The sequence below is a fragment of the Vanacampus margaritifer genome, chromosome 1, assembly GCF_051991255.1.
Source record: "Vanacampus margaritifer isolate UIUO_Vmar chromosome 1, RoL_Vmar_1.0, whole genome shotgun sequence".
Taxonomy (NCBI): domain Eukaryota; kingdom Metazoa; phylum Chordata; class Actinopteri; order Syngnathiformes; family Syngnathidae; genus Vanacampus; species Vanacampus margaritifer.
In genome coordinates, this window is record NC_135432.1 from 4,711,516 (window position 1) to 4,724,762 (window position 13,247).

The window sequence follows — 13,247 nt, forward strand, 5'->3', positions numbered from 1 at the left end:
TTAAAAAGTCTCCATGTAAACCTGGCTATTGAATACTTAACACCATCTTGGAAACTTAATCCATGTTTGATCCCTGAATTTGGAATCAAAATTGGAAAACCTTAACACTAGCTTGACTTCCCGCCAGTTGGGGTACCAACGCCGAAGGAAAAGTACGTTGCTGGGAAGCTCCTTTTAGTTTTGCGTGTCGACTCAACTCCTTTTCTTTTCGTAACGTTGAGCGAGGTGTGATTGGTTGCATGGCTCATTCTGTAACCGTGAGACGTTCTACCGGGCGAATTCTTGGGAAGAGAATAAAAGACTAGCTTTGTCAAGAACCCCCACTTTGGCGAGGATGTCTGTTCTTGCTTCATTTATTCTCTCAACTGCACTGATCTGAAACGCTACAAACCCAAAATTTGAAAATCAAACAGTTTTAAAATACTGACATCTTCAAACCCTAACCTTGGTCCTTGACTATTAAATCCTACTTCCACACCCTTACCCTTCTTTGAAATCCTAGACTAGACCCAATTTGAAAACCCCAACGATGAATTGAAACCCAACTTTGAATTGAGGACATTCATGATGAGAATAAATCAGCCTATTTTGCGAGACTTTTGCATACAAATATCGTTTCTGTGAATTAAAACAACTAATCCCAAAAGTGGCCTTTTGCCTCTACCACAGAGTACCAGAAAGTCAGATTTAAATAGCGTTTGCAAAGAGGAAAAACGAGATGATGATGGAATTGATTGCAGTGGAGCACGAGCATAGTGACGAAAGCAGCGGAGAAGTTTCTGTTCTGGCTGCTCAGTATAAAATGGCTAAAATGACAAGTAGACTAACGGAAGTGGACCAAGACAACCAAAAATACTTCACTTTCTTATGAGCTAGTTGTCCTTGTCTAGCAGACAGGGGTAACTGTTTACACTAGTATCACTCTAAACTAGATCCCAATTAACACATAGGAAAGCCAAACAAGGTGAACGACCTGCAGAGAGCTGGAAGCAAAGTAACAAAGGTTACAATCAGTAACACACTATACTGACAGGGAATTCAATCCTGCAGTGCCAGATGTGCTTCAGCCAGTTCATGTGCTTGCAGGCCCATCTGAAGTTTGCCAGAGAGCATATGGATGATGCAGAAGAGGATTAGGAGAATGGTATGTGACCAGATGAAACCAAAACAGAACTTTTTGGTCCAAACTCAATTGGTCGTGTAATGTAAGGAGGAAGAAGAATGCACAGTTGTAGCCCAAGAACACCATACCTCATCCCTGTTCAGGAAAGAATGAATGGCTAGATTAGACCTTCTACCGCAGCTGGTTACTAAATGGTTCAACTGGCAATATACAGTCTTTTGGTAGTTACCGTTAGTATAGCAAGTATTAAAGATAAATGGAGTGGCAAAAGCTCCCTCCGAACATTACAATCGCCCGTTGAAAAAGCACAATGGTCCTTCCTCGGGTCTCCTGACGGCCTCACGACTCTGGCTGCAAGTGTTCGGTTTGGGATTTTTTTAATAGGTTTTAGGTGAACTAATGAATACACACACACACACACACACACACACACTCGCACATACAAAAAAAAAAAATATATATATATATATATAAAAAAAAATTAAATTAAATAAAGGAGAGCAATGATGATGACATGTCAAATCGGTAAAATTACCGAATGAATAATAGTGAGCTCTCCAGAAAAAAAAAAAGCAGAATGATGAACTCCCATATTTTTCCATTCATAACTCAAACATGAAGACGCCACTGTAAACAACAACCATGTACAGAGCCAAAAAAAAAAGAAAAGAAAATAAAAATAAAAAGTTTCTCTCACCTGCCACTCGTGCTGCTGCTAGTGCTGCTGACCGAGTCTGAACTGGAGGAGCGGCTGTGAGAGCCCGAGACGCTGTGGGAGCGCGGAGGCCGACTGGCCTGGCTTGCCAGCCTCTGGGGGGAAGGATTTCGCGAATGCACCGAGTGCGGGGAGCGGCTGCGACTGTGTTGAAACGGCCGCTCGCTGCGCCGTGCCCTGTCTTCTCTGTAAAGGTCCCTGTGAACTACACTGGCCAAAGTGAAGGCCTCCCTGGTCCGAGACTCGTAACGAGGCTCTGGTGTCTCAAAGCGACACGGACTCCTGCTGTGGGAGCGGTAGAAGCTAACCCCGCTGGATGTCGAGCCTCCACTCCCCCCTGCCGCTCCACTTGTTCCGGTGTTGCCAGCAACAGCGTTAACGATACCGCCGACTCCGGAGGACAACGTTGTAGTGCTTCCCATGGAGTTACCGGAAACATTCCCAGATGAGCCAAGAGTTCTGTCTCTTGAATAATAATCTGTGTCATAATGCCGTTGACGTTCAAAGTTGCTTCCTTGACGCTCATGGTGACCATAACCACTGTGGTCATATGACCGCTCACGACTTTCAGTAGACCTAACAAAAAAAAAATGGGAAGAACAATCAGAAAAATGTAATATCTTTGAGACTAAACCAACCTTTTTCCAAATAATTTGTTTAATAAACCTAGCACAAGATTTTCTCAGATCATCTTTTTGTTTGTTGCGTTGCACAATTTGAGGTCAGTCATGAAAATAGATCAACATACAGAAAGAAAGGAGATAAAAAGTAATTACAGTCATTGGCAGGGATTACAAGGCGCACCTGACTATATGCCACGCTAGCTACATTTGGGGAATACTACACATATAAGCCGCAGGTGTTTTCAATGTTACCGAGCAGGGTTCCCGCTACTTTATTTTTCAATAATGAGGGTGCAAATGGTCTCACTCTCGTTCTGTCTCTCCTACTGTATTTGGGCTCACTTGGTTTGTTTTGCTCTGCCTGACGCTCTTGAGCTTCCTTTATAGTGCACCCAATTGTGATCTGATGGATAAGGCGCACCTTTATATTAGCCACAGGGTCGAATGCAAATGAAAAAAGTAGCGGCTTGTAGTAAAAAAAAAAATTGTATTTCAAACCATGTACTTGAATCCCAACTGTGAGGCTTGAACAAATGTCAGTTCTGTCCTAATCTAAAATGAGAACATTTCTGAATGGCAGTTTATAATGTTTTTGACAGAGCTTCTGAATCACTAAGGGCTGACTTGGAGTCAGTCACAAGAAGGAGTCATGCTATATGACGAAATTCCCTTCAACTCTGTGTCATTTCCGCACACCGCAACAATTTGTGCTGGCCTCTTCCAAAGCAGTTTTCAGGTGTGCTGGCCCAAGTTTTAGATACAAAGTTACGCAGGACGGTCACTTGGAATAACATCAAACAAAACATGTCTTCTATGCGCTTGCAGTTATAAGGAGCTTCACCAAAGCGAACAGAGCAATTTTTCTCTATTACAGTAATGTTTGTCTTGCAATATATACATACATACAATTATTTTATTGCAAACCTATTTTGCATTTGGCGTGCTCTACCAAATGCCAACTATTTGTGATCTTAGTAAAAGATCACACTTAAGTGCACACAATATGTAGCGTGAAAACGCAATCGAGAGCCCGCTAGCTGGGATCGTAGTAAATTAGGGCCGAGTAGTCACAACAGCTGATTTGTGGTGTACATTCTGTTCTTTCGAAAACGTGACGATGTTGTTTAATGTCATCTATTGCGGTTTTAGCCACATAGTACAGAGCAGTCACGACAGCAGTTTGTGCCGCTTTCCTTCATCACCCTGTCTAGGTTGTCATGCATGGTGGCATTTTAAGTTATTGCGCAACATTTGATGCATTGTTAAGAAGAAAGAAAGAAAAAAGAGAGAGTCTCAAACTTCAAATATAGGAGTTTCTAACTGCAGATTCAATGAATTCAATTCAATAAAAAAAATAAAAAATTAGATATAGAAAAAAGCTGTAATTTGTACGTGGCAGGAACAGAAAATATGGGGAGCATCTGTCAAGGTTATCGTGACATGTTTTTGTATGCGTGAACAGAATTACCCTAAAACCATTTAAAAATGAAAAAAATAATTGCGAAGCAGTACACTAGATATTAAAGACCCTGTAAAGTGATTAATGCCATTGGTTTTTCATGCATTATACAGTATATGTTTGCAGATAATTGCTAAAAACGTGTCAAGGCGAAGAAAAATAAAATGTAGTACTGAATTTTTTACATATAGAGTTAAACTCTTTCACCATTTCAGTTGTCTGGAATTTTTTAGCCGTGGCTGTAACAAAGCACAGATACTTTGGCTTTTTGGCATGAGCCGGCACTCCTCCACTACATAATTACTGAAAACCTTCATTCCCATTTGTGCCACTACAGCATGCAGTTGGAATAGCAAGCTATGTCTACGACCCGAGAAATGCGTCTTTCCTGGGTGTCACACTTTACAGAACAGCTTTGTGTTGATATTTAAGTTCCCAAGTGTTTTGTGTTATTTGGCACCGTAACCTGTTGAAACGTAAAGTATTGTGGGGTTTGTAACTAGCAGGAAGTGTGTGCTCAAATGACTGCCAGTGTGAGCAGCAGGCTGAATCATGTGCGCTAGTGTGTTAGGGTAACCAGACTTCCTGGTTTGACTGGGGCAGTCACAAGTTTTAAGCCTTGGGTTCCGTGTCCCGGCGGATTTTGCCAATCCCGTTGTTTTGTCCTGATGTTATGCAGTTCCCATCTTCCTGTCTCTTTTGCCTTGTGTATATTAATCACACAGTTGTTATAGCGATTCATACATATAATAAACCCATTATCTCATTTGCTTCCAAAAACGTATAAACACGTTCTATTTTAAATATTACCATGCTCCCAAAGGCGTATTTATACGTTTTTGTGGGGGGGTTCTTTATGCTTGAGCATACAGAAGGCTTTGATGCAGCCTCCTAACTGAAGATAATGCTTGAAGCAATGGTAGTTATTACACAAACGGCCAGCAAGTGGCAGCAGAGTATAAGACATCAACCAGGGTCATGTTGCAAAAAGCCCTTTCTCCCACTGTTTTAAACAGATTTGTGAATAATGATGAAACTTATATTCTAATGCTAATTGCTGCAAAACAGAAACAGGTAGAAATATACTTTTTTTTTCCTGACGAAAGAAGATTCTTAAATATATAATTTATTTTGGTAGGTTCCATGTTTTTACAGCAATAGAACACAATATTCTGTAGGCCTTGCAAAATCAGTCAAAATTCAGTAAAACAGTCAGGAGCGAAGGGGGTTGCTTCATTGAAAATGGCTTGGGGAGTGAATGAGTTAAGTTAAGAGAATTTAACTGATAAATTACTTTGTATTTAGTTTCACATTCATGTTTGCATTCTCATCCACATTTAGTCACTAGCTGGCAGGATTTTGTAACCCAGAACTAGAACTACTTCCTGCTTTGGTGTCTAAGAATACAGTAATGGGAAATAGTCCTACTATTCACTGCGGTCACCACTCACCGGAAGCTAAGCTTTCTAGCGGTATACTTCCAAAGTTGCAATACGCGGAGTAATAGCTGCTGGTGTACCGTCGAGTGAAGCTGATTTGTCGAGCTGCATGTATCGATGCACGTGAGCTCTGCGCCGGTTTGTCAGGCAGGTCGAAGCCGTCGCGGCATAGCACACCAAATAAATAAAATGAACTTAAATCCTTCACATTCAAATGGTTTTAACTGTCAAATAATTTTGTAGTGCTGTTGAAATGTATAAGGCATGTAAAAATAAAAATACTATTTTTCACTTTACAGGACTTATGCATAAATTCAAAACAAGCACCAAAGACTAATAAGTAGGAATGTAACAAAAAAAAATTAAAAATCCATAATGTGTTGTTTGGCTGTCGAGTTTGGCCCAAAAATGTCACAATAAGAGATATCAAAGGACTAATAAATGCTTTAAAAAAATACATAAAATAAAATAAAAATCACGCTCACTTTAAAGTTAAGACTGACTGATTTTGTTGTTTAATGTTCAACTTGTATGACTGCTAAGAAGTTTAAAACGTTTATTGTACAGTTAATGACTCTTAGACCCTGATAAGCAATTGTTTCCTCGAGCAGCATATCAGTGATTTGAAGGCAAAAAACATAAGGCTGCTCTACACAAGCAATCACTTTGATATATTTCCGTGCAATACAACTGCAGTACAGTTATGTCATGTGAGCATGGTGGTCGGGTCAGGAAAGTTGAGGAGAAGGGAAAACAACAGAAGGTAAGGTAAGGTATAGAGTGCAACAGCTAAGTGGCGTTAGTGTGAAGATCAGAGAGTCAGCGGTGCAAACTACGGGGGTTAGCGAGGACAGCTAAAATACACAGGCAGGGCAGGGCATACCAACCTTTTGAGAAAGTGGTCACTGGACCTATAATTCCAAATACAATAGAGGGAGATAGAACTTTGTATGGGCAAAAATGATGAGTGGAAGGTGGCGTGGGGTAAAAAAAAAAAAAATGAAGCAACACGGTTAATATGAAAAAAATGTAATCCTCATCTTCAGGACCTTAGAGGAGCTGGAGTGCGAAATGGGACCCAAGATCAGGAATAGTAATGCTTGTATGAGCCAACTGGAGTCTGTATATCCATCCTGGCATGTGTTTCATTAATACAATATCCAAGAGTCCATCTTTCACTACGTCACCACTGATTTTCCCAATCTAAACTTGTGGCTTTGTGTGTTCGCTCCTGCAAATTCCACAAAGGAGCCGTTCAATCCATTCCAGTCTTACTTGTAAGGCGCTGATCAATGGTAATCCATTTTCTTGCAGGTGAGGAGAAAATGCATTGTAAAAAGGTTCGCTTGTGTTGTCTGTCCATGCTGGAGTCCGCATGCAGTCCACATACAGGTACAATTGTGACCGTTTGTGCTTTTATACAGCACTTATAGTTCCACGCAAGAGAAAGTAGGTATTCCACAGGCATATTATCTCCAACAGTAGGAGGTCAAAACTCTCCAGCCGGCAGACATTGTCCAGATCAGTCCTTGACACAAAAAAAAAAAAAAAGTCCCACTCAATTAGGTGATTTGTGGTTCTCCAGTTTTTGTGGTCTCACATTGTAATGCCCTGATCTCAGACATAATCCCAAATAAAAGAAATGAAAAGGCGCCAAGAAAGCAACCTGTACCTTTGGCAGGATAGAATATCCTTTAGGTGTTAATCCATCAGCGGGGGATATATTTCCTGTGCAGGTTATCCACATGACTCCAGTGTGAATAAATGAAAGATGAGACTTATCCAAATAATGTTGTCTTGTGTTATATACCGCGTGCTTGTTTGTTTGACTATATGGGGGACAAACGGTGATATAATCCACCAGGCCAGCCATGTAACTCCAGATTAGGAGAGGGATCCCAGTCGCTGGACCACTCTCTCTTTAGCGCCCTGCTTTTAGTCATCTTCAGCAATCCTGGGAAAATGTACCATGTCCAATCTTTACCCTCCACAAATGATGTATCCACCTGACAAAATAGCTTCTATTTACAATGAAATCGATTTATTGGCGGACAGATACAGTAGACCGTCGTGCACACTCACATTAGGCAATACACAACCATGATCGCCCCTTCCTCTCCTGCATAGCAACAGAGCATTATTACAACTTCCTTGACTATCGATTACATGAAGTCCTCTTTAATTCCACTTTGTATAAATAACTGGTCAGAAGAAAGGTCATATTATGCGAGCGCATTTGACTGTGCCCCAAAAAATTGTTTTTTTTACTTTTTTTTTCTTCTAGTCTTATTGCGCAAGTCGTGTAAACTGGTGAGACAAGGTGAGTACATTACGCATGCATGAGCCCGTGAGTAACCGAGTGAGCATGGACTTTTAAGCTATATATATATATATATATATAAACACACACATTTCTGCCACAATATCGTCGTCGTCATGTCACGATATTAGAAGCAACACATCTGTTAAAAAAGTCAGGTTGATTTCTAATTGTGCAGTTCTATCACCCTCTGGTGGCTAGTTTTTTTTTTTTTTTTTTTTTAGCACAGTTTAATTTTCACAAGGCATGTTTTGGCTCGTCTATGTTTAAAATCTATGCTAATGGACAGATGAAGGGGAACATAATATACTTGTGAACCGAGTCAATATGGGGAGGAACTCAATGTGTGCGTGCATTAGTAAAAAAGTGTCTCAAAATTAAGTGTTATTAGAGATGTGACGATATATCGATATTGAGATAAATCACGATACTTTGTCTCCCGATCGATTATCGATACACCTACGCAAGTATTGCGACATTTGTAGTTAATATACAGCCACTATAAAGGCTCTATTGTTCATTACTTACTGGGCAATTACTTGGCAGGCCACTAGGGGGAGCGCCTAATAAGAGTGGCGGGGAAATGTATGGAAGTCTTCAAGCGAAGAAGACTCATGAGCTTACTTTTACTTGTGTAAGACATTTATTATTTGTCCAGCAACTGACTCCGTTTTGCATACGTAACATTTTAAAACATATTTTATGGTTCGACTTTTTGAAGCACACAATTTCTGAGGAACATTAATATTGATTTAATATTTAAGTAATTTTATTTATTTACTTTTGCAATGTTACACAAAAAATTGTCAGTTAATAAAATAAAACAATTCACTATGTAACTGACTGACATGTTGTATGAAATTAGTGTTTAAGAAAGACACAAATTTGTTCACAGAAAGTGGTCTCTGTTAAGAAGACATTTGTATTTGTTTATTTAAAAAAAAAAAAGAGTAAGTATTCAATGCGAAGAAGACACCAGTTTTAATATTTTGTTTCAGTGATGGTACAAAAAAATATTTTCTCATTGAAAAAACATCAATTTATGTCTTGAGTAGTTTTATCATAGATTATCGGGGATTTATTACCCGACCATAATATGGATAATCGTGGTATAGTCATATGGTGAGATCATCGTTATCGTGAGCCTTGTATCGCGTATCGTATCGTGAGGTACCCAGAGATTCCCACGCCTAATCCCTAGTTTTAGCATGGGTTATTAACTCAAAGTTTGGAGATTTTTTACTGCATATGATGGGTGCAGTTTTTCCAAATTTGGCGTTTTGGGATCACCATTTGTGGTGTAATTACAGAATAAACAGTTACGGTATAGGCAAGTCAAAACATTTTTTTTTTGGGGGGGGGGGGGCATTAATTACATTTTCGTTCAATATTTGCAGCAGAGCTTGGTCCCTATCCTTCACAAATAGTGCATAAATATGACCAAGGTGATGTGTATGAATATGACCAAGCATGCCAGAGGGGGGAAGTGTATAGAGCCAACCACACTCGAATAAAGGTGGGCGTAAGCACGGCACGAATTGCCTCATGTGAGCATGCCTTCAGTGTCTACCTTAAAGAACACATCCAGGAGAGCTGACTGTAGTGCGAATCCCTGTACGATGATATCCTCCTAAACAAGCCAATGAATATGCTAGAAAGACACTTGAAGGTGTACTATTTACTAACAAAGCACGCTTCCCCCTGCGTCATAGAAACTGTGTCAACTTACCCGTCTAGTCTCCGTTCATAGCGTCCATCTCTGCTGTGGAGCGACGTGGGGGTGCCATACACGCCCCCCCCTGCCGCCCGCGTGAACCCTGATACATCCCGGCCTCGAGAGCCTAAAGAAAGACTATCGTCCAGCCCCCTCACGGCACTAGGAATGGTGCCTGGTTCATTGTAATCAGTGCGCAGGTCTCTGTCCCCCATCTTGTTGATAGCATTGTGAGCCTTCTGAGCACTTTTGATGTCCACAAAATCCACAAAGGCCGCGACTCCGCCCTCTGAACCCCGTTTAGGCAGGACTTTGACACTCTCCACGCGTCCATATCTGTAGGGGGGGAAAAAACAGCCAAAATAAACTGATGAGCCGCGTGCAAAGAAGATCAAAGAACGCTATCCCTCAAATTGATGTCACACAGAAATGATCTCACGCATGGTCAGAATGTGTGTGTGAATGAATGGACTCGAATGGAAAAGGCATAGTCAGCATTCATTTGCACAATTCTTAAAAGCTTGATATGCAACAATTTTTGGGCATTTCCAAGGGATACTTTGACCTTCAAACTATTCAACCTGAATTGTCCTACTTTACAGAAACCCTTTTGTTGAGGTGCAGGTCTGTCTCAGTGATATTTGACTGGGTAAATAAAAAATAAACATTAATTTGCACTTCCACAGTATAAACTGGAATTTGATGAAGTCTGGATTAGGAGCACTAAAGTTTTGTGTTTAATGTCAAGTCATTCAACGTCACTGTGTGATCATGGAAATGCTAATTCTTAGCAATTTAGCATCATCCACCCTCTAGTTAGTATACTTGGTTCAAATCTTGCAGCAAAAATGTCATAGCAATCAGACATTTATCTGAGGTGAGATTCTGAAGGACACGTAGAAATGGCAAAATGGTTATGTCAGAGCGACATAAATGACTTTTTTGTGGCTTATCAGGAATGTTTTTTTTGTGGCTTTATTCATGACACTAACATACATTTTTGAGTGAAACTGGCAGAATTCCCTAGCTCCTCCCCTATTTAAAAAATATATATTTGTTGGGGTGTGCTTATGTGACCAATTTTTGGGTCATGCCCCACCCAAACAAGATTTGTAAAATACAAAACTTGGTGATTTTTTCAGGACGGGAAGCCCATGTTGAACTTGTGTGAACACATAATGTTCGTGATTTTTATATTTTAACCATGTAAGCACTTGTTTATCCAGAAGTGCTATTCTGATATGACGTTTTCTGGTGTGTGTGTGTGTGTGCATTATCTGCAGCTGCGCAAGGGAGCATTTCAAAATGCAGTCGAATTCTGGGGAAGAGAGAGATGTGTGTGTGTGTGTGGGGGGGGGGGGGGGATTGGACCGTTGCGCCGTCCATTCAAGCCAGGACCACCAAAAATTAAAATTTGTCCAGCATTGTGGAGAATGCCTTCACAAATTCAATGTGAAACAATGAGTCATAATTACGACCACAAAAAAAAATTAATAATAATCAAGTCAAGACCACCAAAAATTTAAATGTGGCCAGCATTGTGAAAAAATGCCTCTACAAATTCAATGTGACACAATGAGTCATAATTACGACCACAAAAAATAATAATAATCAAGTCCACCAGAAATTAAAATGTGGCCAGCATTGTGAAAAATGCCTCTACAAATTCAATGTGACACAATGAGTCATAAATACGACCAAAAAAAAAAAAAAATCGGTCAATATACATGACTTCAAAGATTACACTACCACCAAGACTGTATTGCACAAACATTTTTGGGATGTGCAGGTCCCCCTACAACGCACAGCTTCCGACGCCATTTTATACACTTGCTCACTCATTCTGCCTTCTCCCATCCCATCACATCTCTCTCACGCACACACACTCACCTGCGCGCACGCTGCCTTCCTCGGCTCGCTCAGAGTCGAACCTCTGCAGCCGCGGAGGGAGGCAGCTTCTCCTCCTGCGCCATTGCAACAACGAGCACGACGCACATCATCGCGCCAGTCACACGCACGCTCGTAAAGGCTTCTTGCATTTATTGCTTGCGGAGAAGAACGCATTGTGCATTTATGAGGCGTGCGTGATTTTTACTGATGTGGCGACGCCTTCGACGGACTGAGAAACGTAGACGCAGATGCTTTGGGTTTGAGCAGTCTGCCGTTTGGGGGGTGCACAAATGGACGCAGCTGCGAGGCGGGCTGTGATTTCCTTGACAGCTTGGGAACAAGCGCATATTTCCAATTCATATTTCCTGGTGATGTGTCATGAATAATTGCACCAAAATGGACACCGGCAACAAAAGGCACGATGATACCGAGCGTGTGTGCGTTCGGGGTTCTCAGCGCCTTCTTACTGCAGTGCAATCACATCCAGCTTGCAAGAAAATCAGACACACAATTACACTGCAGCTGCGCGACGTACGTCTGCCACATTTCACCGACCTGTGTTGATTGTGTTTAAAATCTTGCACACAGCTGACACCAGATCCCGACGCACAATTCAACCACTGAATGACGATTTTTCAGGGACGGTTCAATTTTACAGCAAGTGCAACGTTCATACAAGCGAGTTGTTTTGCAGCGTTTTAGACAGGTGGGCAGGTGCAGGAAAATGGTTGGACTGTCGACATGCACATGGAAACAAGTGTGTGCAACATGATGACGGCGATGATGCCGATTAGGATGGGGAGCTGACAGCACAGATGCGAGAAGGAAAGGAGAAAAAAAAAACACTTTCGTTCTACTCACCGCTTAAAGTGCTCGATGATTTTCTCCTCTCGCACATTTTCGGGTAAATTTCCCACCCATAAATGTCTGGTTTCCCGAACCATGCTGCGCGCTGCTGCTGCTGCGCGACCATACAGATCTCTTTTGCTATGTCAGTAAACAGGAGAAGAGATGTGCAACGTCAATGCCACTCACTACTCGTTGTGCCCCAATGGGGAGCATTTGGGTTGCTGTCCTCTGCCTTGCACGCTCTCTTATGGCACTGCACTGTTTAATTCGCGACCTTGCACCTCGTGCACGCGCTGCTGTGACGAGGAGGGGGAGGAGGAGGACGTGGGAAGGCGCGTCCCTGGCACCACGCGACCTTTGAATGGCGAGAGAAATAAGCATGGGGCTTCCTAAAAAGATACGGCGCAAACTTGGGTTTGTATCGAGAGGCGCACCGCGCAGGCGTGGCTTTGTGTGTGCGTGCGTGTGAGAACTACTCCCCCCCCCACCCCGCCACCCCCACTCTTTCATCCAATGAGATCACACGCGAGTGCGCATGCGTAAAATCAGCCGCCACTCCTGATGCTGCTGCTTGAGTAAATGCTACTTCCAGGAGGATCCCATCATTACAGCAGCAAAGGGATATGCCCATTCAAAACACCTTTGCACGATAACACATACAAATTATCTTGTGGTTTAAAGCCTAAGTATAAAAAAACAATAATCATGAACAGCACTGCAACATAATTGGATCAATACACCACTGCGGGTCATTTCTAAATAAAATATTACTGAAAGAAAAGACAAAGAACGCTTTTGAACGCTCAGAGCTATCTCACGTTAAAGAAAGAAAACAGCGGTGATGTCGTCATCAGCATCGTGTGATTGTATCCGTGTTTGTCTTTTGCTGCTCGAGTTTTCACTTTAACCCGCGCTGAGCTCAGTTTATAGCTAATAAGTAACAAGCAATCAAAGCCCGTGTGCATAGAGCAAAGGTGGCAAGATCTGTACTGATAAGCGCTAATAGAAGATACATGTTCTTTCATATGCTCTCAATCTTTGTTCGAATTACAGGACTTCTGAATGCATGTGTATGCTCGGCATGTACAGTGTATTTGTTTGGGGGGGTTTTCGTC

At 41.6% G+C, this 13,247-nt stretch overlaps 1 protein-coding gene across 2 annotated transcripts in view; it reads right to left on the bottom strand.

Moving 5' to 3' along the window:
- spen (spen family transcriptional repressor) overlaps positions 1 to 12,609 on the bottom strand; it is a 30,514-nt gene extending 17,905 nt beyond the window's left edge. The window contains exons 1-3 of one of the 2 annotated variants that reach the window (XM_077568668.1): positions 12,145 to 12,609; positions 9,409 to 9,729; positions 1,821 to 2,414 (exon numbers count right to left, since the gene is read on the bottom strand). In XM_077568668.1, coding sequence (XP_077424794.1) covers positions 1,821 to 2,414; positions 9,409 to 9,729; positions 12,145 to 12,227 — 998 coding nt within the window. In that variant the 5' untranslated portion in view covers positions 12,228 to 12,609. Of the gene's footprint in view, positions 1 to 1,820; positions 2,415 to 9,408; positions 9,730 to 11,283; positions 11,323 to 12,144 lie in introns of those variants that run through there. The other variant, XM_077568673.1, reaches the window with a different exon arrangement.
- Positions 12,610 to 13,247: the final 638 nt, after the last annotated feature.